Raw genomic sequence first — 27265 nt, 5'->3', positions numbered from 1 at the left:
TCTGTGTCATGTCATGAGACAAAGTACGCATTCGGATCATTAATAGAGCAGTGCATCCCGTTGTCTTAGAGTGACCGATGGGAACGGATTTTACAAAGCTACCTCTGAGATCCCTTCAGGTGACATCTGGCCTACACATTAGAGTGAAGCACTGCATGAGCAGAATCATTGTTGCATGTCAGTCAAACCGATATTTAATTCTCAGAGCTGGAATTCATCCAAGTTAAATGCAAAACCAAATTTAACCTGGTGGGTTTTTTTTGTACAGTCGTTGATGACGGGGCCAAGACCATCAAGTCGCGACGCTCGACACGCCGGGTTAATCACAGGCGACTGCATGGCGACGCGAACCGAGGGATCTCCGCAGTGCCCAGCTCGGCACTCTGACCTCTGAGGCGACAATGCCCACGGCAACTTAAATGAGACTGCGTTCCTGCACGCGCGCGTGCATGTGTGCGTTCAGGTGAACGGCGCCTCCGCCCGCCGACCCGCTGAGCCCGAGCTCATCGAGGGCTGCCCTCTTCCCCAGCCGCAGGGCGACGCGGCGGAGGGGGGGGCGGCCGCGCCGCCCGAGCGGCCCGCGGACAACGCGTCTCAGAACTCCTCGCAGTGCCAGCAGCCGCGCGTGCTGCTGCAGGACCACTTTCGCATCGTCATCCACGAGGGGCGGCAGAGCAGCCCGACGGAGGGCCGCGAGACGCCCATCCGCAAGTCTGCACTCTGATTGTCGGGGGTGGGGGAGGGTGGGGTGGGGGGCTGCCCTCGCAACCGTTTCGCCGTCCGAGCTCAACACCGGGAGGAGTGGCCAAGCGCCGGCTGGCCCCGCAGGCGATGCCCTACGTGTCTTGGCCCGGTGTTCGTCCATTCGGGAGGATACCCCTGTCTGCTAAGCCCGGGGTATTGTGCTTCAAACAAGCTCCACAAATTAAAAAAAAAAACTAATCCCAATGTAAAAGTTGGCAGTGTTGCTGGAAAATATTTCACAACTTTTTTTTTTCTTTGGCATTTCTGGGATGACTATCGCAGTCTACGGTTTTTTTTTCAAAGAGAGAAGCTGCTAATGAAGCTGTAATTCTGAATGGAAATGTTTCAACCCGACTATCATTTTGGGCATGCTGAACAGACAGTAAATATCATATGTGTGGGTACTATTTTATTGACTTTTTGTGTTCATACCTTTCACAAAAACAGATTATTATTTTTAGTGCCGATGTTTAGAGCATCGAGCATGCTTGTTGGGTCAAAGTATACAATGCATCCGTACTTTTTATCTTCAAACAGCATTATTAAGTTTTGCGTTATTTTGTACCGTGTATCACAAACTCATTGACAGTCCAACTTTTATGTTTTGTGTATTAACCACAGGCATATATTATCCACTGTGTGGCTCTTCACATATTGGAATTTACAAATTGTATCCGCTCACACTTTATTGTTTTTACAATTTCCATGTGTTAAGCTTTTGAATTGAGAGCTTTTCCAGCATTTTCGACATTGCACACAGTGCCCTGGCTGTCGCAGCACAGCTGGATTGGTGTGATGCGTGTATTATATACTTTAGTTTGGCAGGTTTCCAGATTAAAAGAAGAGGAAGGATTGTGTATTTTATTTTTATTTTCATTGAAGCCGTGTTCTATTTAACCACGTGCGTTCATTATAATTAGACTGCTTTAGCGGTGTATATAATTATTTTTTTCTGCATTGCATATTTTGGACCGACGCAGTTGAACCCGCTTAATATTACTATTTTCATTAACTTGCACTAAAGAAAGGGAATTGATACCTAATATTGCTCTACTATATTCTGTGTTCACTTCAGGGGTTGTCCTCTTCCCTCTGTCAAAGCATTGTCACCGTAATATTGTGGTTACACCGGAGCATGTGATTGTGGTGTAACCAGCTGTTGATGCAACGAAATAGAACCAAAAGCAAATTTGATATGGCCAGTGGAAAATTGACCTGTTGATTATTGTCAACAACATGCTGGATGGATATTTTTTTCTTTTAAAGATATTCATATATCAAGAAAAATGGCACTCTTGTCTGTTCATTGTCCTACATTTTTCAAACGAGCAATGGGATGGAACTCAAATTGCACAACTGAGTCATTTGTGAAAATTCCTTTATCCTATTGCAAGCTTCAAGTCTCCGTGGGGCGACCACTCGACTATTTAGTGATACTTGCAGTCTTTCTGTTGTGAGTTAAGTGCTATAACCACCAGTGCCCCTTAGCCAGAGCACCTGGCATCCGTCTAATGTAAACATGGAGACTTTACAATGTAGTATATTACCATGTTGTGTAGTCTCCATCGGCACATTGGTGCGAAATGTTTGGAAAATGTACGAGTGACATGATATATATTCATTACACTGCTTATAAATACACTTTTAAAGATATTATTCAGTATGAAAGTGGATGTCTATCAGAGGATTCTCTTCTAGACTCCTGCCATTGATATTTTCCCATCACTGACTTGCCTTGGCAACATTAACGTTGTAAGTTGTGCTTTGATTTTGTTCAAATCGAGGGAGAAGTTTGACTAGATTTTATCCACTGAACTTAATCGCTCATGGATTACAGCAGCACATGTGCGTGCAGATGCATTTTTACTTGATATGGCATTTTAACTGCAATGGGCACACCGGTTAGCCCATTACCACCTGTCATTTGTCATTGTCCATAGGTGTTTGTGGACTTGGGTACGTGAAAACAAATGTGGTGATTTTTTAAGAAAAATATAGTGTCACTATGGTTAAGCAAATGCTCTTTTACCTTTACATTGCCATGCACGTTCCTGGAAAGTGTGTACAATCCCTGGGAATGTGGTACATTAAGACTAATGAACTAGAACTAAAGTGTTTAGCTTGAAGTGTGTGTTCTCATCATAAGACCCAGCTAGTGTCATGCCGTGCATTATGACAAAGCATTATGCATTCTAACCCAATCAAAATGCTTTACGCCGTCGTTCCACCCGGTCTCCAGCTGTAGCCTCCCTGTGGTGCCTTTAACAAGTTAACAAGGGCATGGTGCGATCCTGGTTTGGCCCTTGGAACTCGTCATAATGCGTGTCAATTCAATGGCGGAAGTAGTTGCACTGGAGATATATTTTTTTAAGCAGCTTTTACTGCACAGTATCTGGGTAAACTGGACTGCAGGGACGTAATGTATAGGTCATTTTAACTTGCCCGCTAATCTCTAGCAAAAAGTTAAGCGTTTCCCCACACCTCGGTACGAAGATTCACGCAGTGGGAGGCGAAGGATGGCGGAGCGTGCAGTGAAATGCAATGACATGACCCCACGATTACAGGGGCACCATGAGCCACCCCTTGAAGCTTTTGCAAACATCTCCTGTTTGATGGCAATCCGCAGAATTGCATAACGGAGGTGTTGTACGTTAACAATAGCATTTTTGGACATTTTCTACTTTGGAAATGGAAAGGAACCCGTTTTACACGTCAGTGTCTACTGCCATAATTACGTCAGCTTAAAAATAATTCCTTTCCTTGAAGCACGTTTTATAGTAATCATTTACATTTTGTTATTGGGTTCAGTTGATCATTTTTTTTTTACAAAATGTATACAATACTTCAGCTTGTAAAAAAAAACACAACTTCATTTACAGTTGCAGTCAATAAAAGGGACCTTGAGTAATTTTGTTCGGATGGAGAAATGTGGAAAATTAACTTGGAGACTCATCCGACGTTTACGTCACATGCTGGTTGTATATTTGAGTCCAAATCCAGGTTGAGGCAATGGAGAAGGGAGAGGGGTGACCGCTTAAACCTAACAACATCGCGATCGTGTTGACCCACAGAGCAATGCAACCTGTGGAGCCACGGATTAATATTCCGCCACCATGGTTGGCGAACTCACGCATTGCAATGACAACCGTGGAGTATTTGCATCTTTTCTAGATTTAAAGCTTTCGTGACTGCATCTTTTGACAGTTTCGCTTGAGTTTTCATGGCCAAACCTGAACTAAGCATGAAGGTTAGATAGCCTCGTGGTAATGAGAGGCAGACTGCTAGGGTGTGATGGTCCTGATGCAGAATATGCAGGAAGCATTGACATTTAAGACTTGTTACACTTTTCATTTAATCGCGTGAGAGCCGTAAGTAACTATTTAGCGAGGAGCAGTTGACATTTTCCAGTTTATGATTTGGGATATGACACAAAGCGAATTCCTCTGTTGTAATGTATGGCATACTTTATAACAGAGGGTCACTTTGGTAATTCCCTACAGAATATTTATAACTTCATTTGATAATTTTATTCCCATGAAGTGCAAATATGATGCACCCATCTGCGTTGATCTAGAGTGCCTGTGTTTAATGTACATATTTTTGCAAATAATTTGAATTGCATAACCTACATTTTAAAGGATGACTTGTTAAAATAAGTCCTAATGAAAATGCACCTCTTTAACAATGAAGTTAAATGTGAAATAAGGCCAAATTGGCAGCGCATTCATTGTATGTTGGGCCTATAGATAGGACAGATGGTCATAATTTTAATCCCACCACACCAGGGATAATCAAGCCACTTAAATGTGTGAACCAAGATTTGTTAATAGATATCTTACACATTGTGACATTCAGGCCTTCTTTTGTGCTCTCAAGCATGCGTGCACATCATAGGCTTGCATGTGTACACACGTTGAAATGCATTCAATGTATTTACGCATGCTCACTCGTGTTGCATGTTAGTTGGTGTCTTTGTGCTGGGGTTTGTTTGTCTGTGTGCATGCCGTGCAAGTGCGTGCAAACGGTTGGATTCTTTCAAATCTGTTTAGTCATTTGCGTCTATATGTGTTAGTTTGTCTTTGTTATGCGCTTACGTTTTCTTGATCATGTGGGGTTTGCTGATCAGTATGTAAATGGCCACACTTTTTGTTCCATGTACTCCCATTTCATCGAGAATTCAAGAATTTGTAAACAATATATATTAAGGGACATTTCCAAATTGAGCTAAACTGCCACAAGTTAATATTTATTAAGTCAATGATACCATGTCTTATCACATGTTTTCAATGCAGTAAGTTGAAGGCATGGCTATAAAAAAAAAACTGGCATGAATAAAAGATTTGGTCACCAATTTCCAAATTCACACATGACGACATTGTTTAATAATATACATTTAAACATTTGTATTCGCAAAGTTCATTCTAAATTTTAGAATATAAATATTATTAGGTAGAACATTTTACAAAATTAAATAAAAAAATAAGCTAATGGTACAAATAAAATACAATTAGATTAATGTCAAGTTATATCTATATTCTTTTTAAACAGAGGAGAAATAAATAATAGCTGGTATTGATGAGTGATTTACCATGGCAGTTACTTTTTCCCACCAAAGAATATGATCGACAACAAAAGGGACTGGGTGAAAATTAATTTACAATAACACATTACGTTATCACAAGGTGGTTGTGTCCTCTGAAAGGGGTACTGGGTGAACTGAGGATCATTTATTCCATGATAATGCTGAACCGTTGTAAATGCAGTGTCGTAAAAGAGTAGGATTGTTTCACAGTGGTTTCGATAATCGCCGATTAGGCTCATGTTCAGAATTCCAGGCATCGAGTCCGTTGTCACAAATTGACATGAGGTCTTGTTGCTGCCAGTAATTCCTTTAGGGGCTTTTGTGGACAGGCGAGCAGCTATTTTCAGTTAAAAATTCTGAAACATTACATCATTTTGCACATGTTTGTCATGATGTGCTGGCTTGATAGACCAAATTTTAAATCCACGTGGACTTAAGTATAAATCAACCTGGAACTGCACAAAAATGAAAAGAATCTTTATCCGTATAACTGGTCAATTATGTATGTCTAAAGTAGTGAAATTAATATGACAATACAGTTTTTGATTTGTATAGCAGCCAAATTCTGTCGAATATTAAAAGAATGCGAGTAAATCTTCAAAACAATATATTTGGTTTATATCAGCATGTATTTATAAATACAACGTTCGGAATTAATTGGTTCATACAGTTCATTCAAATTTTTCGATAAATTCATTTTCAAATCCTTGACTTTTGACGGACGGAAAGCCACTACAACTGAGATAAAATTGTGCCACTTACGAATTGTTAATTTCAAACGTGTGGAGCGCAGCAGCGATCGAGACCTGCAGATCCACCGGTTTTGCCGGGCCTGTTGATGAAGTACGTGTTTACTTGAAAAACTAAATGATAATAACCTGTGGTGGTCCCATTTCAATTAGACACATTTTTTGAGATCCTGAACGTATTGTTTCCTTCAGTTATGACCCAAACTTCCACATTGTACTATATAGTTACTAATTGTGTATTCAAAAGTGTTAAATGGCAGCTTGGACCATTAAAAGCATATTAGTAAAACCTATTTAAATATATATTATGAACAATACATATTGAGATTATTATGCTTTCATTTAAGCCAACATTCTCATTTGTTTATCAAATGGGTGATTACTAAAGTCCGTTTAAGTATTCTATTTATAAATTTAAAGTATTTGGTCACATTTCTTCAATCAAATAATTGAAGTTTAGGATGTAATTTTGTTATAGGTCTTCATGGGTGAACCAATCTCTACAGAACGCCATGCCACGTGTCGATGCTGTCTGGTGACTTTGCAGTGTTTACCGGTGTATGTGTGGGTTACTGTTGACTTTGCTTTTCGCAGTGCTTATACTGATGGCTGTTTGGGAAAACAAGAGAAGTGTCATTCTGAGTGTGCTGGAAACACCCAAGAATACCCATCCTTAAATATGTTTGTTCGTCATTATTTATGTTATACCCATAAGCAGTTACCATGGGAATGGAATTGTGTACTAAAAGGGACTTGATAAAAGCACACATTTTTGTGGAGGATTTAAAGATGTCTATATCAGCCCGTCATTTACCCAAGCCTCCTGAACCTTATCTAAAGCAGTGCATTTCAACATAATTTCGGGACTTTGCTTTACCCCTGCTCTTCTGAGTTGTGGTTTTCTCATACTTGATTAAGAGTAACATCTTAAAGAGAAAACCAGTAGTCTTCGGGGCATATATATTGTTGTCTAAGCATGTTGCAGTTGGCAAAGCCAGAAGTGGTTGATGCATGCAAGTTCTGGCGATATCTGGGGCTTGAATCCCACAATCCTACCAGCAATGAAACCTGGTTCTCAGGTGTAACAGGTCTGGCCGGTAGCCGACCAAAAACCGCATTCAAGTTACATTTAATTATATTACGTCCGACTACGTTTACATATTTAGTTAATATTTACTGAGTGATGAGTTCTTGTCAGAACAGCGTATAGTGATTGAGAGCTGGACATTATACATATCAAAGTCCTGTCTTTTCTGGCTCAAGTATAATAAAGGTATCCAAAATAGTAGAGAACGTTGATTCACTCTCGACAAAGATCATGCGTGTACAAGGACAACATACAATTTGTGAAAAATTGTGGTATTGACTAAAAAAACATCCATTAACAAAAATGCGACTGCAAATTGTCAGCAGTAATTAGAAACCTCATGCAGTAAGAATCGTGGCCCATATGTGCTTAAACATCCAATTGACAGCTTTTTTTAAAATAATCCTCCCAGTTCATGGGAATATGTGACCTTTCCAATGTTCTGTTTTCTTTTTCACGGAGAAGCTGAGATGATCTGGCTTGTATAAACACAGGGCGAATATTGGCAGGCGAAAGTTCTCGGCCACTGTCAAGGACGTCATGTTTTATTTTGCAGGATAAACACAACATAAACGGGGCTTTGTCCACGATGGTGACACGTGCGTTCGTATTAACGCGGTCGTGATGAGAGCCATTAGAAGCTGCGCTGCCTGTTGCAAGTAAAATGTTTTAATACGTAAGGGTTGTGTCAATAGTGCATAAATGCACCGACAAAAATACGAATCACGAATGCATTCATGACAATTACTAGAAACTGGTTACATATGCGTAGCAACCCCCTTAGGCTTGGTAAATGTAAGCTCAGCTTTCATGCAGGCCTCACTTCTCACATGCTTACTATTTGGTGGATTGGTTCTGATGTGAAAAAAGTGTTTCACAGCTGCAAAGTATTGATCATCATATTTCACCTACAAACGTGAGATACAGCTTATGTAAATATAGATTGTAATGCGTCGTTCTGCCCTATGTAGCCTCACAGCAGCAGGTACAGCGACATTATTACAACGTGGTGTTTTATTACATTTGGCATTCGCTTGTTCGCATTCATACATCCTGGTTGATCACTGCTATTTTTCGTGCAGAACAAAAAAAGTGGAACTTTATCATTTTTTTTCGGATAACACAGTCCGTTTGATTTGTAGACGTTTAAATGTGACACTAAGCTAGTGGTTGGCCTGAACTTATGCAGAGAGTTGAGTCTTGAGGAATTTCCTGTACGTCCAGTCTGGGTCCTTAATTCATTGCAGTTCATGGATCACTTAATGAAGGGAGTCACTCTGCTTGGTTCTTAGCAATGCACCAAAGGCACTTTGATGATAGGTAAACTTCATCATGAACACTTTTTCCAGTAGATGGCATAGTCTGTTCATAGTAAAAACACAACTCTATCGTGTTAAGTGTATCACAGTGCGTAAATGCTTAATTATTACCCAGGAAAGCCTCATTACGTCTCAATGTATGGACATAGCTAATTCTGCAGTACGCGCATCCAAATCGACCCTCTGCTCGTGTGCTGCAACATTACATTAAAAGTAGAGCACCCTTGTCTAAAAGCGAGAGTTCTTATGAGACTACACATGCATATTGTGCACTGGTATTAAGTCATCAATCACATTGACTATTTGATGTGTGTAACTAGGTGTACGGAGGGACTACATATTCAATAACAATTTAAATAATTGTTCATGCATTTTATGGCGAATGTCAGCTTTCGTCATCTTCAACCAATTATAATCTTCGTCGGCGAGAATGAATAGTGTGCAGGTTGAAATGATATTTAAGGGAATTTACATCGTGGTGAAATACATTTAGGAACCATGTGGTGGGGGGGTCAACCGAGTTTTCTGGTGCAACTGCATTTCACTCTTTGCCTCTTGTTGGCACTGTAATGTATGCAGCCTCAATTTACCAAAAGTGAAAGCGTCTCCTTTTTTTCTTTCTTGGCAGTGACACAACATACCTTGAGGGTATGCAACGTTCGTGGCGAGTTTTCCTTCCCATGCTGTACATTTAGACACATTACACCACAGGGATCATTGTAACTTATCAACATTTACACAAGCGCACAAACCATACAATACGGGGAGGGGGAATGGTGTCAAAATGAATGTACCTCTGTCTGACATAGCACGAGGATGAGAGATAAAGAGAGCTTACGCTTTGGAAATGTCGATAGTGTTGAATGATCCCGTAGCTATGCGTTGCTAAAGTCCTGTCGTGAGTAAATAGCTTTTAAAGTCGGTCGAATGCTCGCTCTCCTGTGATGCATTTATATAGTATTACCGTTACCACCGCATTGTACCACTGCAGGATTTTCCTCAGTGCCTTTAGAGCTTTCGTTTAGACTTTGGATTAAAGTAACAGATTCTATGCAAAAGGTAAATTCTAAATGTGCGCCTTTGTTTCATAGCAGATGTGTGCCGTGTACTATATTTCGTTTTGTATATAATGTATATCTGTAATATCCTATGTGTAATGCACCGTTACGTTGGCGTTTATCCTTGTATTGACATCTTAATTGACCCACAATGCTTTGTGTAATATATTTTGTAATTTGTTTAAGCGTCATTGTACATTGCATATATATGTTTGTCTTGTAACCCTACACCTGCCCATTTCTACCGAATGTATTTTGAAATGGGCTTTTAATGACTCTGTGTATGCTTGTCTGAATGAAAGGTGTACATTGCTGGGTGATTAAATGACGTGGCTTTGCCGTATGCATTTGGCGTGCTTTGTAACAGTCAGATATTACCACCACCCATCACAACCACCACCGTCCCAACACCCCAGCTGATCACTACCACCCATCACAACCACCGTCCCAACACCCCACCAAAACTCAATCAATCACCACCAGCCTGAGCCCACAATGTCACACTAGGTTTCTTTTAGCTGGTGACTCAAATACTGTACTCTATTCATATGACGGAATCAGACTCTCTCATTGATTAATGCATTTTGTTTGAATAATTTAGAAGTTAATGACATAATTCAAACCTTAAAGGTATGTTAGTCGACTTGGGCAAACACGTCGCTCGAATGCTTTCGATGGCCAATACTCTAACGAGCAAATAATGTGTCCCGCGCGTGACGTCACTCCACACGAGCCCTCCCTCATTAATATTCATGAGTGGGTGGATTATTACACTTACGCAGAGGAAGGTCACGCTGAATTAAATAATTTATTACGCAAAGTCGCTTCAAATATGACGTTTCTTTACAGAAAGTGACGGTAAAAAATAAATATACGCAGCTACAGTGCTACATCCGTGCGTGACGTCACTGCCAAAGCAACCCCCCCATCATTAATATTCATGCCCGCGTGGAAATTTGCACGAACGCACAAGAAGGTCGCGCACGCCACATGACGCACCCCTTCATTAATAATCATGAGCGGGTGACGTCACTCCACATGGGGCATCCCCCCCCTCATTAATAATCATGAGCTGAACAATTTTTCTATGGAATATTTCAGATTTTACTTCAATATACCCCCGTCCTGGGACGGGCGAACAGCTCGTGGTAAATAATAAGAGACGGAGCCGCAGCTAGGGAATGGAAGGCGCCTTAGAGGACGCGTCTTAGGGTGGCCTTCATCCAGCAGTGGATCGATCATGGCTATGGTTGCCACCTTTTCTAGCCCTGAGATATGTCTCAGTCAGCCTATACTTGGGGCCCATCGAAACACTGCAGAATAACGACATGCGTACAACACAATTATTTTAGATGTTTGTACCACATCAATTCCTGTTACCCCAAGCTCCGATGCCAATTCCTGAACTGTCCGGGCCAAAACTGGACAGGTGGCAACCCGATTCGTTCATCGGGCCTGCAGTTGTGTAGTTATTACACCTTCACATACTCAGGGTCTCATATTCTTGGTTCTTTCGGTAAAGTCACGGAGAAGGGAAATAATAAAAAAATAAAATTCTCACGACGTTTCGATTGCAATCATCAGAACCAACAATATGAATCCCTGCAGTCACGAAAGCTTTAAATCGAAATATACTCAGGGGTCATCGTTTGGACGTATTTATTTCTTGAGGTCCGTGGGCCATCGTCCAGTGTAACGACTGATTGTCACCTATTGGATCACTTGTTGGAGGCAAGGTCGTCCGTCTGTCGATATGTCTTCCACGTGCCACTTATCAGCTGCGCTTGTCAGTACAACAACAACAGCCGTCACCGCTTGAGGCTCTAGCCACCTCATAGTGCGCCGTGGACTTTCAGAAATCAACACTCCAAGGGTGTGGCCGGCACGGGTAATCGGTATTGGTTTCACCACCAGCCATTATCAATCCACTGCTGGATGAAGACCTCTCCAAAGCTGCCCACCATCTCTCACAATCCCAATGGCCCTTCATAGCGCGATTTGCTGTAAAGAAGGGGCATTTCCTTAAATTCCGCATTGTTATTTATTGCATTGTTTAGTTTTACATTTTATTTGAGGCAGTTATTTGCGTTTATCGCGTAGGCTTTTGCGACTAATATTCATTATAGGGGCCGTCCATAAATGACGTCACGCGATTTTGGCCGATTTTTGAACCCCCCTCCCCCCTCGTCACACGGCGTCACAAAAAGTCAGACCCCCCTCAAATATGACGTCACAAAGCTCTGCCCCCCCCCCCCAAACCATATTTCCATTTTGAAAATAAAACATGCTTCAAATCGCTTTAACCTATTGTCATTGTAGTGCGTATTTAATGTGGCGCTGCACTCTGATGTTGTAGGAGAAAACATTAAAAAGGAGGCGTTGGAAAGCTGAAATTTAGCATAAAATTCACTTGAAAATTTTCAACGTCTAACTAAAACTGCAGATGTTCAGAATATTATATTGAAATTCTCTTATATTTGGAGTCTGCGTGTCTCTCTCCGTGGTCGCGTGGATTTTTCTCCGGGTCCTCCGGTTTTTCCCTCCACATTTAGGATAAAAATGCGTTTAGAGAATTTGACTTCTATAGATTTGCAAATTATTCGCCACTTCGTTGAGCTATCGTTTGTGACCAGGTCTCTTTTGAAAAAGTGCGATAATCGCTCAGTGGGCCTGAAAGGCCATCCACTGAGCTCGTACGCATGGAGGGGGAGGAGGTGGTTAACCCAAACGCTTGCGTATGGGGGGGGGTCTACTCACAATATACACATAGGGAACGGGGGGGGGGGGGTGAAGCCTCGATAATAATTTGTCTACATTGGCCTTAAAATGAGTTAGATAGTCCGGCGGTGGACTATCTGTTTGCTTCAACACTTTAATAATATTATTATTAATCCTTGATCGTTTCTGCGTGGATTAAATATCGGCCGTGCTCTTGGATTCGGGGCTGTGCGTCAGGCGTACCTACGCTGATGGGGGGAGGGTAAAAAGTCCGCGTGCGTACAGGGAGGGGGGTAGGGGTAAAGTTTTGATAGATGTTTGCGTACCTACTCAATGGATGGCCATTTATCTAATAAAATAAAACAAATATTGTAGTTTAAAAATACGTAGAAGGGAAACAATAAAACAATAAAAATATAAAACAATACAATTCTCACGACGTTTCGACTGCAACACAAGCAATCATCAGGTGTTAAACGTCGTGAGAATTTTATTGGTTTATATAGTTTTATTATTTTATTGTTTCCCTTCTACGTGACTTTACCGAAAGAACCAAGAATATGAATCCCTGCAGTCACGACAGCTTTAAATAAAAGTTTAAAAATAGTTAAGATTGCATTGTGCACGTGTGCCAGCAGATGGCGGTGCGGGACCACGTGGCAACGTCTCGCTCCACGTGTTTGCCGTTCCACAGCCAACCTGACATTTCTTCCTCACTGTACAGAGAGGGGCTCTCTGTAGTCGTAGTCGTCGTATCGGGCCGGCGGGCGCCTAGTGAATGATCCGAGCTGGGTCCTCGTCCAGGCTGCGGCAATCGAAGACGATTGAGGCATCACGGTTTGAGCTCCGAGGCGGAGAGGCTCAGAACGGCGGGCATTGACGGGGCAATGAAGGCGGTGGTGCAGCGAGTGGCGGCGGCAAGTGTGTCTGGTGAGTGAGACTGTCACTGGGCAGGGTGTCTGGTGAGTGAGACTGTCACTGGGCAGGGTGTCTGGTGAGTGAGACTGTCACTGGACAGTGTGTCTGGTGAGTGAGACTGTCACTGGACAGTGTGTCTGGTGAGTGAGACTGTCACTGGGCGGTGTGTCTGGTGAGTGAGACTGTCACTGGGCAGGGTGTCTGGTGAGTGAGACTGTCACTGGGCAGGGTGTCTGGTGAGTGAGACTGTCACTGGGCAGGGTGTCTGGTGAGTGAGACTGTCACTGGGCAGGGTGTCTGGTGAGTGAGACTGTCACTGGGCAGGGTGTCTGGTGAGTGAGACTGTCACTGGGTAATAGTGTCTGGTGAGTGAGACTGTCACTGGGCACTGTCACTGGGCAGTGTGTCTGGTGAGTGAGACTGTCACTGGGCAGGGTGTCTGGTGAGTGAGACTGTCACTGGGCAGGGTGTCTGGTGAGTGAGTGTCACTGGGCGGTGTGTCTGGTGAGTGAGTGTCACTGGGCGGTGTGTCTGGTGAGTGAGTGTCACTGGGCAGGGTGTCTGGTGAGTGAGACTGTCACTGGGCAGTGTCTCTAGTGAGTGAGACTGTCACTGGGCAGGGTGTCTGGTGAGACTGTCACTGGGCAGGGTGTCTGGTGAGTGAGACTGTCACTGGGCAGTGTGTCTGGTGAGTGAGACTGTCACTGGGCAGGGTGTCTGGTGAGTGAGACTGTCACTGGGCAGGGTGTCTGGTGAGTGAGTGTCACTGGGCAGGGTGTCTGGTGAGTGAGACTGTCACTGGGCAGGGTGTCTGGTGAGTGAGTGTCACTGGGCAGGGTGTCTGGTGAGTGAGACTGTCACTGGGCAGGGTGTCTGGTGAGTGAGTGTCACTGGGCAGGGTGTCTGGTGAGTGAGACTGTCACTGGGCACTGTCACTGGGCAGTGTGTCTGGTGAGTGAGACTGTCACTGGGCAGGGTGTCTGGTGAGTGAGACTTCACTGGGCAGGGTGTCTGGTGAGTGAGACTGTCACTGGGCAGGGTGTTTGGTGAGTGAGTGTCACTGGGCAGGGTGTCTGGTGAGTGAGACTTCACTGGGCAGGGTGTCTGGTGAGTGAGTGTCACTGGGCAGGGTGTCTGGTGAGTGAGTGTCACTGGGCAGGGTGTCTGGTGAGTGAGACTGTCACTGGGCAGGGTGTCTGGTGAGTGAGACTGTCACTGGGCAGGGTGTCTGGTGAGTGAGACTGTCACTGGGCAGGGTGTCTGGTGAGCGAGATTGTCACTGGGCAGTGTGTCTGGTGAGTGAGACTGTCACTGGGCAGGGTGTCTGGTGAGTGAGACTGTCACTGGGCAGGGTGTCTGGTGAGTGAGACTGTCACTGGGCAGGGTGTCTGGTGAGTGAGTGTCACTGGGCAGGGTGTCTGGTGAGTGAGACTGTCACTGGGCAGGGTGTCTGGTGAGTGAGACTGTCACTGGGCAGGGTGTCTGGTGAGTGAGACTGTCACTGGGCAGGGTGTCTGGTGAGTGAGACTGTCACTGGGCAGGGTGTCTGGTGAGTGAGACTGTCACTGGGCAGGGTGTCTGGTGAGTGAGTGTCACTGGGCGGTGTGTCTGGTGAGTGAGACTGTCACTGGGCAGGGTGTCTGGTGAGTGAGACTGTCACTGGGCAGGGTGTCTGGTGAGTGAGTGTCACTGGGCAGGGTGTCTGGTGAGTGAGACTGTCACTGGGCAGTGTGTCTGGTGAGTGAGGCTGTCACTGGGCAGTGTGTCTGGTGAGTGAGTGTCACTGGGCAGGGTGTCTGGTGAGTGAGTGTCACTGGGCAGGGTGTCTGGTGAGTGAGTGTCACTGGGCAGGGTGTCTGGTGAGTGAGTGTCACTGGGCAGGGTGTCTGGTGAGTGAGTGTCACTGGGCAGGGTGTCTGGTGAGTGAGACTGTCACTGGGCAGGGTGTCTGGTGAGTGAGACTGTCACTGGGCAGGGTGTCTGGTGAGTGAGACTGTCACTGGGCAGGGTGTCTGGTGAGTGAGACTGTCACTGGGCAGGGTGTCTGGTGAGTGAGACTACGACTGCCCCCAGTATTCGCGAGTCAAGTTTATCCACACACTTAGAGGAGAGAGAGCTTGTGATCTCGGGTGAGCCCTTAATCCTACCCCGGACATTGAGTCGATGCTCACAGTTCAATGCTGGCTCAGCCAGATGGAGCTGCAGTATTGGAAAGGCGAATAATGAGAAATGTATACGCAGTAAACATGTAAAGGCGCAGCCCTGCAATTACTTTCTCACGCCGCTGCTGTCAGTCGGACCTCCACTGTGAGAAGTTCGAGGGAGCCGCTCCAGGTGGTATTTTTGACCCGCTCTTCCGCTCCGCTTAGACGTCTTGGATGGAAGAGGTGGGAGTGCCCACACTCTCGCCCCACCATTGTGCTTGTGCACAGGAGCGCGGTGGTATTTAATAAACGTACCCACTGTTGCACCTGCCGCACGCACCGGCAGATCGAAGGCTACAGCCATGCCCCTCCATGTGCCCGGTAGAGACCGCGCACGTAGCAGCAGCAGCAGCACCCCGGTGTTTGGTCAGCTCCGCCAGCCGCTGCGAGCCACGTGTGTTGCGCTGTTGAGTGAAGCAATATATTTATTACATTTTTTTACCAGTGACATGCAAGTAAACTTAAGTGCGACGAATAATATCACTCACCGCTTTTAATGTACAGCCGCCACCTTTGATAACTCCTATGCAGAACTTCGTATGCGTCACAATACAGGTTAATCCATTCATTGATGCTTCATACAGGAAATAAATAGACAATTGATTTAAAAGCCTCGACATGCCTTCAGTCGATCTCACATACACTTTCTAAAACATTGTTTTTGCTCCAAAAGTGTATTAACTTATTAAACTATTTTTTTTACAGCCATGATTTCACACTATGCAGGTAATCTGTTGAGAAAGAGTGGGTCCGTTTAGACATCGATGGGGTGGCTACACATGGATCACCCCCCCCTCCCTCCGTGTAACATTGCTCACACGATTTGGCTGTCAGGTAGTGGTGGGTTTAACGACACATTTATATTTACGCGATCTAACCCCAAACAAAAACCCCTCCTCTACGTTATGAATGATATTGGTCGCGAAAGCCTCCTGCGTGTTAAACTAAAGGTATTACTCACCGCAATTTGGCTTCACCGTCCTGTCCCTCGTCTATTTGACTCTCAGTGGCACCCATTGCATTCCTTCCAAACGGCCGGTGAGTCGATCACTGAGCCACATTTGTATTGACATCCCTCTCGCCTGGAAGTTGACCACCGTCCACAGCACCACTTGGAAGGACAGTCGGCGTAATGTGGCCAACTACATCACGAAGCTGAGTTTAGTGCGCGTGGATTGTGCACCAAGGACAATTCCGAGTGGTCTGTGATGAAATTGACGAGTTACAATTGCTCCAGCGGTGACTCGTACCGTGGCACACTTGGGCGCGAGACGCCTGCTGTGTTTTAGCGAGTACGCTCTTTTCTCTCACGTTCAGTGACATCACCTCCCTCTGTCGGCGGGATACTCAATGTCGATGTGACTTCGACCTTTAGGCGAGCACGTGAAAAAAAGAGTTACACTTCATAAAGATGTGGCATAGTTAAAGTTGTGGGGTTTTTTTTTTTGGGGGGGGGGGGCAGACTCTATGGTTTGTGTGCCAGTGGATTATGTAAAATGACGGCGTGACATATTCTTGGTTCGTTCGGTAAAGTCACGTAGAAGGGAAATAATGAAATAATAAAAATCAAACGTAATAAAATTCTCACGACGTTTCGGCCACAACACAAGCAGCCGTCCTCAGGTGCTGTCTTTCCGACAGTTCTGTTTCTTCACCTGAGGACGGCTGCTTGTGTTGTGGCCGAAACGTCGTGATTATTTATTTTAATTTTTATTATTTTATTGTTTCCCTTCTACGTGACTTTACCGAAAGAACCAAGAAGATGAATCTCTGCAGTCACGAAAGCTTTAAATCGAGACAGCGTGACAATGAAGCATGAATTTGTAATTTCGCTGCAAGTGTGTGAAAAAGTACGACTACATGAATTCGTTTTTTTTTTTGTCGGGGCATCCATATACCACTGGATTTCAAATCCACTGCAGACATGGAGAAAAGCATTTTGTAATCCGGCAAAAAGAATAATGATTTTCTTTCAAATTCTTCTCGGAGCTGGAGTGGCTTGAGGAGCTGGCAGCCGCAAGACGAAGCGTGGCTGCGGCGTTGGTGGGAATGAAGATATTTCATAGACGGTAATGGGCAAAGGAGATGGGGGGAGATCTAAAATGTGGACATTAACAAGAGAGGAGTGTGTTCCAGACCACAAGGCGGCAACAGATTCGAAGGAGCCATCTCCCATTGAGTGAGGTCGCTTAGGGACTGATGGAGGCCTTAACGTCAGCGGTGGAGAGCGCATGGACCCTAACGGATGAGAGGGGAGCGTTAGGCATGCGCCGGTCCACGTAGCATCATGAAGAGGGCGAGACAATCTTGTAGCTGATTTTGTATTTACCAGGGAGACAATAGCGTGTCCATTCTGCACATTCACATGCTGTGTCATGGTACTGTCGACGAGCTGTGGTGATTTTCTAATTGGCTAGATAATGAATACGTCATAACCGTTCGTCAAGCCACTGCCGAATGAAGCCTTGCTCCGTGGTTATTTCAACCGCGGGGATTGTTTGACCGTACGTCACCAGTTCGGCTTGGTCAATCAGGGCCCTGGACCGGTTCATAGTTCATAGTTCGTTTTTTTGGTATAGCCCTGTGAGCCATTCGGCTCTTGAATCGGGTGCAACCGCAACAAACAAAAAAACATGAACAAGAAAACATCTTAAAGTGATTATGTAACTGTGAGTGATTATGTGACTGTGATATCAGATATCACTTGTCACTGGCATTAGCCGATGCTCGGAATAATAATGCTGTGTTGGCGGGGTTTATAGCGGAGAGCGTTAACCACCGCACCACCTTGGACAACAGCCGCTGTGAATGCCGAGCCACTTTGCACAGACTCGACGGTATGCGTCACCCATCTGCCGAACAGAGCCAGTCCTCGACTTACGAACGCCCGACTTACGAACGGCCGTAACTTACGAACCAGCTTCCACGAAGTATTAAAACAAAATTGACTTTATTTTGTTCAGATGAGCGATCCTGCACGAGATGTAACGAGTTTAACGATGTTTCCCTTTTTGTTGAACCGTCACACATTTCATAACCGTATGAGCATTTAAATACGGTGCATTACTGTGTTTCCGACTCACGAACCGTTCGACTTACCAACGGGTCTCAGGAACGAATTGAGTTCATAAGCCGAGGACTGCCCGTGAAGTCGTTTTGGCGAGGAACTTTGACAGTTGCCTGCCTCCTGTAAACTTTAAATTAAACTGACAATTCACAAGCTTTGCCTATTTTGTGCCGGTATCGTAACTATAATTCAGTGTTGCTTTTTCAAATTGGGATTTTTTTTTTTATTGAGCTGAACTATCCAATTAAGAACGCGATTACTCGCTCCATTATCGGGTTCGATTATTTGGCGAACCGGGCAACACGAGAACACTGCAGTTGGGGAAAAAAAGTTTCGCCTCTGTTTCCACGTGTGCCGCTGGACGGGAGGTTATCGGCGAGGCTTGGTGACATCATTGACATCGTCATCAACCGCGTCTCGCTGGGCCTGTAGGATGTGAGGGTGGCTGCCATTTTGAAAGGGCCCGAATAAGCTATGACAAAGTTTTTATCGATTCATCTAATTATTTGACAGATTGTTCCAGATTCCAGATTTGAGCCACCTGAATCTCAGACCCTCGGGTAGCGGCTTTAGCATTGGTTGAACCCATCCACCTGTAGGGAAGAAATCGTAAATATGCGGTTGTGTTTGACCTATATGTGGTTCTTTTGTCAGCACTTGATGCCGCGTGGCTGTTGACATCTCTAAAGGTCTCGGCGAAATAGGGTACAGATTCGTCCGCATTTCATTTCTACCCGCCACACTTTTCCTGACATATGCAGAATGTTATTTATCGTACTTTTTTGGATACGTTTTTTTGTTTAGCTCAAGTTTCGTTTGAGGGCGGGCAGTAGCATTTACGAAGAGTCTGTCCCGAACATTTTTGTTTTCTTTTGGCCCGGTCGCATTCGACGAGTGCCTTTTTATCGCCCCCGTCAGCTCCTGCCAGTCGAGTTTCCAGGCAAACGAAGGCACGGCTGGCAGGTGGCTCGTCTTAGTCGCGCTCCATGTGAACGGGGACGAGCACCAGCGGACGCGGACGATGATCGCGCTCGCGCGGCGTTCGCTGTGTGTGCAGTCGCTGGAGAGCAAGTGAGCTCCATCGGAAGAGGACTTTGCGTGCTGCTGGGGATTTCCCGCGACGACACGGAGAGGGAGATCGACTTCATGTGAGACGCGCAACGCCCACGGCTCGGCACGCTCACGGAGAGCCGCGACGCGCGCATCCGGAACGTCCTCGTTATCCCGGTGCCATTACGCGTGCGTGCACGGGCCGCCCCGGTTTTTTGTCAGTCTGCTACTGGATGAGGGCCGTGCCCTGTTGGTCCGAGAGATAGTTTGACGCACGCTTCGCCAGAGTTCATAGGGCAGCGCTCTAAGCAGGGCCATCCATTGGGGGTGGGGGGGGGGGGGGGGGTTGCTGGGCCTGGGGAAAATCCTACCGTGTGGGCCCCCCCCAACGCCTTGAAACTAAACCGGACGTATTACGTCTGACACCACCGTGACGTCGCAGCGTGTGGCCCCCCAAAGCGTGGGGCCCGGGGCAGTCGCCCCGATTCGCCGTGTACCTTAGTGACAGCTCCAGGCACTCTGCTACCGCTCATCCCAAAAAGCCTCCAGATACATACAGGGCAGCATTTACAAAATATGCTAGGGACGTTATGTTTTGTGCATTTGTCCTCGTTTCTCAAGTTAAAAGTTAAAGGTGCAGCTCTCCTACCTGTCAAGCCTGTTATCAGTGCCTACCTTATTACAGACTAATTTAGACGTTGGTCACCCCGTGCCTCTATAAACCTGAACGTTCATCTTACAAGGGAGAAACACAAAAAATTTGAACAAAAAATTTGCCCGTATGGAAATGACTGTACGCCGTATGGACCTGAAAACTAAATTTCCTCGTACAATAAATAAACCGTATGGGTTGACAGCTATGAGCTCTGCTCATGCTTGCTCTGCTCATGCTTGCTCTGCTCATGCTTGCTCTGCTCATGCTTGCTGTGCTCATGCTTGCTCTGCTTGCTCTGCTCATGCTTGCTCTGCTCATGCTTGCTGTGCTCATGCTTGCTCTGCTTGCTCTGCTCATGCTTGCTCTGCTCATGCTTGCTCTGCTCATGCTTGCTCTGCTCATGCTTGCTCTGCTCATGCTTGCTCTGCTCATGCTTGCTCTGCTCATGCTTGCTCTGCTCATGCTTGCTCTGCTCATGCTTGCTCTGCTCATGCTTGCTCTGCTGCACCGCTGTTTTCGGAAGGGCTTCCACTAGAGGGAGCTCTCGGGGGGGGGGAGGGAGTTGGTTGATTCTTCCGAAACAACCAGATGTCTTAAAAGAGGTGAGAGTACCCACACTTTACCCCACCGTACGTGACCTGTCCTTCCACTCGCTGCGCTGAACCCGTTTATTCGCTGCTGGGATGAACGGAGGCGTGGGGATTAAGAAACTTGCCCCCGTCGTTTGGACTGGCCTGTCACGGGGAGATCGAACCGCCACCGGCGAACTTAAAAAAGTTTCCAGTCCAGTGAGCTCCACGTTACCGTACGGCGGCTCGTGGTTTAAACGGCGATCCGTTCACGTCTCCCAGCCGCGTGCCACGGGCACGACGCGCGGGGAGGGGTGGGGGTGACCCCTAAACTCCTAAGACGCCCTCCGTGCCGGCACGACGGGTCGGCCTTCTCCCGTTTGCGTGGCGCAGGGTGCGCAAGATCCTGGGCCTGCGCGTGTTTGAGGGCGCGGAGGGCCGCCCGTGGAGCTCCAGCGTGGCGGAGGCGCGGGGCGAGGTGCTGTGCGTCAGCCAGTTCACGCTGCAGGCCGTGCTCAAGGGCAACAAGCCCGACTTCCACCTCGCCATGGCGGGCGAGCGCGCCGAGCCCTTCTACCGCCTCTTCCTGGAGCGCCTGCGGAGCGCGTACCGCCCGGAGCTCGTCAAAGGTGGGTGGGGTGCGGGGTCGGGGGGTCACGCTCGGAGCGGCCGTCACTCCCGTGTGGTACGGCGATCCCTCGCCAACCGAGCGGGTTTGGTTCTTGGAGAATGCCGCGGTCGGCTGGTTAAGTGCAGGGGCGTATGCTTATAACTCGATTGACCTTGGCTTATGATGATGATTGATAGTGCATCGATTAAAGTCAGTTACTTTGCTCTAGATGCAACCTTCCAATTTCAGGCCTACGAAGCGATTATTTTCAATTCATGCATTTTCAGTTGATGTCATAAAATATATATTTTTTATCCTCATGATTAATGGAACAAGGTAATCAATACGGCATAGGCAGGGACTAACAGTCCAAAGCAGGCAGCACAAATGTTAAAGTAACGATAAAAAAAAAACTTGCGACCTATACATTACAAACAAGACAGCACAGGTATGATTGATGGGTGACCCCGATTTGCGAAAATCCTTCGAAATGCAGGAGCAGGTGGGAGTGGTTTGCTTCTCACTTCACTCCGCGTCAGCGTCTCTTGACTACTCGCAGCATTGCACCAGATTGGAGCTATTCCTGCACAGCGGAGAGAGGTCACGCGAGAGGTCACGCGATTGTTCTGCAGACATTCGAGGAGCGTAGGAAACGCAGAGCAATCCACGAGAACGAGCAAAGTGGGTCACGGTGAACGGAGAGAAGCAGCCACACGTAGTGGTTGTCGTTGATCAGTGGAGAGTTCAGCGTAGACGTTACATTGAACAGAGTTGTGAAAGCCGTTGGGAGACGGATAATTGGAGCCGTGGGAGAGAGGGCGAGATGACTCATTTAAGTATTTGTGTTTTTTATACCGAGCGAGAGGAGCATGTGGTGTGTACGTGTCGGGTGAGAGGGCTGCCGAATACACCAGGTGCCTTGTTAACTCGTGGCAGTGTTTTATGAGCAGCAGAATAAGTGAGGGGGTTGAGGAGGTTACGCTGCGTGGTGCGATGCGATGTGATGCCAGTGGCCGGAGTAGGCAGGCCCTGAGTAATTGTTGTACTGGGGTAATTTAAGCGATAGCGTTATGAGGCCACGGACTGGAGAATGCTGAGCAGCAGCGGTAGGGAATGAGAGGAGGGCCAGGTGGCTGTACTGTTGATGGGGATCAAAAGAGACCAGAATTATTGATTTTTTTTTGCCTTTAAAAAAATAACAACGGTATTGCAATAGTTCGGGTGATTACATCAGCTGAGTTTTGAGGTTAACGGAGAGAGTGCATTGTACGGAAGAAGGATTTTAGGTTACAGGCCCCGGACGATATTAATGAGGAGGTAAACACAGATGTGGTCAAAGAAAGGTGATTGATGAGATTGGCATGGGATTTACAGACTGATTTGTCCTTCCGAACAGAATCGACTTGCATTTTGAACGTGGTTTTTAATCCACTTGGAGTTTTTTTTAAGGATCGCAAATGTGGAATTAAGTTGGAAAAACGAATCCATGTGGTTTTAGTTAGAGGCTTGATGTGAGGTAGAAATTAAAAGTCAAGGATTGTGCATTTGAGATTTGGTGGAGGTGAACTAATAGTTTGTGAGAGAGAAGTGATATCAAGCAATGAAATAAGTTGTGAATTTGAAATGACACACAACGAGGCACAAGCGAGCGAGGGAACGTCAATGTTTAGAATGAGGAGGCTTGGTGAATAGTTGCGGCAGTGTACTTCCAATGTATTATTTTTTATCATGAGATGAAGTTCAGTTCAAATTTGGATATGTGATTTTTTTATTATTCTCGTATGGTAACAAACAAATAATATTGGCTACAATCTACAAACCAAAAAACCTCCCAGGGTGTTATCAGGCCTTGTGCCTCGAATTTGCGGAAGCTGAGATGTGTGGTTTCTCGATAACAAAAAACCTCCTAAACCAATGCACGCGATTTCCCCCCCCCCCCCCCCCCCCGATCAAAATATGATCACGGATATGCTTGCAATGTTTATGCAGTCTGCGTTTGGAATGGAGGATTTCTGTTGACAAGCTCACCACCTGCTGAGATTATAACTTCAGTGACTCACGTACAGCGGGGACGATTGATCGCCAAATCATTCCGAGTGACGGCATTTTTTTGCTCTTGTCGGTGACTCGGTGCCCCTTTAGAACCGGGACACCCCCCACGCGCAACTGGACCTGGATTCATCTTCTTCGTGACATCTTCTATCCACAATGTCTTTGTTGGTTATTCTACCCAGTCTTGTCACATTTATTCCGTGCTTTCTTGAATTAACGGCCAACAACAGCATTATTGTGAATCTACTGTGTCATGCCGAAGCAGTGCAGTATAATTGCTTGGTGTAGACTAGTATGTGTAAACTATAAACTAATACGGGTGCCGCAGTGGCAAGATGTTAACTACCTCGCCTGGTACACAGGAGGTCGTGGGTTTTATCCCGACCCTGACGCCTGCTGTATATTGGGAGTTTGTATATCTCTCACCCTCCTCTTGGTAGTGTGGATTTTTCTCTGGGTCCGCCGGTTTTTCCCTCCATATTTAGAAACATGCATTTAGAGTATTTTGCAGCAATAAATTTCCACACCATCACCCACTTCGTTGAGCTATCATGTGTGATAGCCAGGTCCCTTCTTGGGAGTTTGCATGTTCTCCCCGTGGTAGTGTGGATTTTACTCCAGGTGTTCCGGTTCTTCCCTCCTTATTTAGAAACAGTCTTTTCAGGTTATACGGGGACCTTTGTCTCCGTGCGAGAGAGAGCGGCTGTAGCTGAATTTACTTAAAGAGGTTTGGAGCTTGCAGAATGGCAAGCACACCTTGATTTGCATGCAGCATACATTACCGCGTACTCCGGATTCACGTATGCGCATCGCCATAAAACATGCAACGTGGGGCAATGTCGCTGGAGCAGGCCAATCTTTCGGAGGGTAAAGAAGAGGGGGGCTGGCTAGCTGTTAATTTTCTGCCACACCTTGCAAGCGGAAGGAACAACCCCGGATGACCTGATAAATAATGTAACGTTCCTCGGAGGGTCTTCCGCACAGGCCTCACTGTGCGGTCGCAGGCCGTCGCTTGCGGACCCATTTCACGCATTGTCGCTGGCCGCTGCCTGGCCCTGGCAATTGTGGACCGTCCCTCCGCGCAGAAGGCACGCGCGGAGGGACGCGGTCCACAGGTACTGGCAGCTTTGAGTGAATAACAGGAAATGTTTCGGCCGTAGTTTCTCACGAATGTGTCTGTCGCTCGGCCAAAGGGAGACAGTGCGATGGCTTTGCACCGCTACGTAAATTTGGCCCCACGTCCGTAAAGTGTGAGAGATGCCGATGCGGTGGAATGACTCCCACGCCGCGCTCCCGTGATGCACCAGTTGAAACGATGGCGCACGTTTCTGGATGTCGCTGCACTGCCCCCGCAAGGCCCCCGGCGACCTGCTTGTGCTTGGTGATTCGCCGTGCATGCACCGACCAGCCTTAACCCAGATCTGACGAGATCGTGTGCACGCACGACTTGGCCATGGTCTTTTTGTTGTACGTGCTTTATGATTTGATATCCTCTTAAGCCTTTTGCCCAACTTCGGCGTGTATAACACAGGCGTGCCTTCGCGGAATCTTAAGATATATTTTGCACGAAGATATTGCGTGAATATGCGAAGGAGCGCTGTCTTTTTAGAGTATTCGTGGCGGCAAACTGCCTCCCTGCTGCCTCCCCCGCTCCTCGTATGTGGTTCCTCCTCCTCCTGGTGCCTCCGAGTCGTCCTCCCCTCACCCTCTCTCTCCATGCACGACAGCGATGAGCGAATGCTGTGTGCCGGTGATGGCAGTGCCATTCTACAAGTTGGCATTGCGCTATTATTTTTATTGTTATGGGCATTGTTTTCAAGTAAAGCACCCTTGAATGGTCTGCATTATGAGCACTTTACAAAAGCAAAATGTGTCATCGTGTTCTCTAAACGGGGGGCAAGCGACGCTTTTGAGAAATAACGTGAGCGCCGTAATGTAACCCACTCAAAATGGCATCGTAGAAATCTGTCGCCCACACTCCGCAATAAACCGCGGCCGATAGATTTGAGTGGTTTGCCCCCTTGGGCAATGTGTCCGCTGATAAGTAGCAGAACGTGGACGTAGATGGCCGGTGATACGGAGTGTGTGCACAACGGACCGAGCATGTTGTGATTCCGAGCAGAGTTTTCCTTACCTCACAACAAGGAAATAAGCACGAATTAGCCTTTCGTGCGGATGGAATTAAAATAATAATAAGAATTTTAAGATGTAGAATATTAATATTCTGCGCTTATTACGAAGTTAAGTGATTTCACAAAACACCCCTAGAGTGTTAAAACGTGAAATTGAATGGCGGAACTATTAACCTGCCCCCAATTTTTGGCTAATCCAAGCCATTAAGTAGCTCTAATTTATACATTTATAAATTCACTGTTTAACTGTACACTGTTATTTATTGCGGGTGTCGCAACCATGGCAACGTGCCGCATTTCGCAGGAGGAGGCCTTCGTGTGCTGCCGTGGGGGTCGACATTTTGCCAAATGTGAAAATTCTCCAAGAACGACTGAACAGGGATTATTGTACACAGACACTCGCACACAGCGGTGCCGTGACGGGCACTGCAAGATCCGACCATGTCTGTCGAGGGCTCGCCGATCTGCGTCCGCTTCCGGTTGCTGAACGGACACGTTATGAGCTCGCGATCGTTACTCACAAGGCGCTTGTTACAAATTAACGACAATGCCTCGCCGATCTCGTCAAGGAGCGTAAACCATCGTCAAGCAAGCTCCGGTCACCCTCGCAGCGGATTGTGGCTCAGTCGTCGGACAAAGACAGCGGTCACCGCATCGCGCGGCGCTTTCAGATGCGCTTCTGCGGCCGTCTGGAACGCTCTTCCTTCCGATGTTAGGAAGCCACTGGAGCTGTGAACTTTTAATTCATCATGTAAATTTAAATCTCACTCCTTTAGAACTGCTTCTTGTGTTTAGTTTGTTGTCCTTATCCTGCAACCTCCGATTAGCACGGGTGGTTACGTACGGTGCGTAAGAAGTTCAACGTACGTACGTACATCATCGCCCCCTCCAGGCGCGACGTGTGCGTCACAGCCCTCTGGCGGTGTGGGCCATGGCGTGTCAGCGTTCGAGTCTACGTGCTCCATTGGGATTTTCCCCAGCCTCAGTCTCCGATGTTACTCGTGGTACCCACTGCGCACTCTCAGTAAAAGTGGGCTCTCGTGTAATTCAATGTATCGCTTAGATAAAAGAAACACAGTTCAACCCTGGCCGCATTGCTTAGAGGTTAGATGGTCACATTTATTCCGTGCTTTCTTGAACTAACGACCAACAAAAGCATTATTGTGAATTTACCGTGTCATGCCGAAGCAATGCAGTATAATTGCTTGGTGTAGACTAGTATGTGTAAACTATAAACTAATATGGGTGCCGCAGTGGCAAGATGTTAACTACCTCGCGTGGTATACAGGAGGTCGTGGGTTTAGTCCCGACCCTGACGCCTGCTGCTGTATATTGGGAGTTTGCGTGTCTCTCTCTCTCTCCCCTTGGTAGTGTTGATTTTTCTCCGGGTCCTCCGGTTCTTCCCTCCATATTTAGACTCGTGCGTTTAGAGTATTTGGCTGCGTTAAATTTCCACGTGATAAGCCGCTTCGTTGAGCTGTTATTTGTGGCAAAGTCACTTCGTTCACTCCCCACGTCGTTCATCGTTCACTCCCCTAATCGTTCACTCTCCATGTCGTTCACTGCTCACTCTCCGCGTCGTTCATCGTTCACTCTCTGCGTCATTCATCGTTCACTCTCTGCGTCATTCATTGTTCACTCTCCGCGTCGCTCATTGTTCATCGTTCACTCTCCGCGTCGTTCATTGTTCACTGCCCGAGTTGTTCACCGTTCACTCTCCCAGTTGTTCATCGTTCACTCCCCGAGTTGTT

The 27265-nt window shown here is 46.4% G+C and overlaps 2 protein-coding genes across 7 annotated transcripts in view; both read left to right on the top strand.

Annotated features, from left to right (window-relative positions):
• BTBD7 (BTB domain containing 7) overlaps positions 1–9878 on the top strand; it is a 69029-nt gene extending 59151 nt beyond the window's left edge. For 3 of the 4 annotated variants that reach the window (XM_076071149.1, XM_076071147.1, XM_076071148.1), the window contains one exon: positions 464–9878. In XM_076071149.1, coding sequence (XP_075927264.1) covers positions 464–724 — 261 coding nt within the window. In that variant the 3' untranslated portion in view covers positions 725–9878. Of the gene's footprint in view, positions 1–268 lie in introns of all 4 variants that reach the window. The other variant, XM_032964181.2, reaches the window with a different exon arrangement.
• Positions 9879–12887: 3009 nt separating this feature from the next.
• Positions 12888–27265, top strand: part of DTD1 (D-aminoacyl-tRNA deacylase 1) — a 94749-nt gene continuing 80371 nt past the window's right edge. For 2 of the 3 annotated variants that reach the window (XM_032964180.2, XM_032964179.2), the window contains exons 1-3: positions 12894–13187; positions 19504–19594; positions 21114–21349. In XM_032964180.2, the coding sequence (XP_032820071.1) occupies positions 13145–13187; positions 19504–19594; positions 21114–21349 (370 nt within the window). In that variant the 5' untranslated portion in view covers positions 12894–13144. Of the gene's footprint in view, positions 13188–19503; positions 19595–21113; positions 21350–27265 lie in introns of all 3 variants that reach the window. The other variant, XM_076071150.1, reaches the window with a different exon arrangement.

The sequence above is a fragment of the Petromyzon marinus genome, chromosome 31 (assembly GCF_048934315.1).
Source record: "Petromyzon marinus isolate PM22_M1 ecotype Great Lakes invasive population chromosome 31, UKy_Petmar_22M1.pri1.0, whole genome shotgun sequence".
In the NCBI taxonomy this organism is placed as follows: Eukaryota; Metazoa; Chordata; class Hyperoartia; order Petromyzontiformes; family Petromyzontidae; genus Petromyzon; species Petromyzon marinus.
Note: the sequence above shows the minus strand (reverse complement) of the source record. Positions and strands in the feature narration are given on the sequence as shown.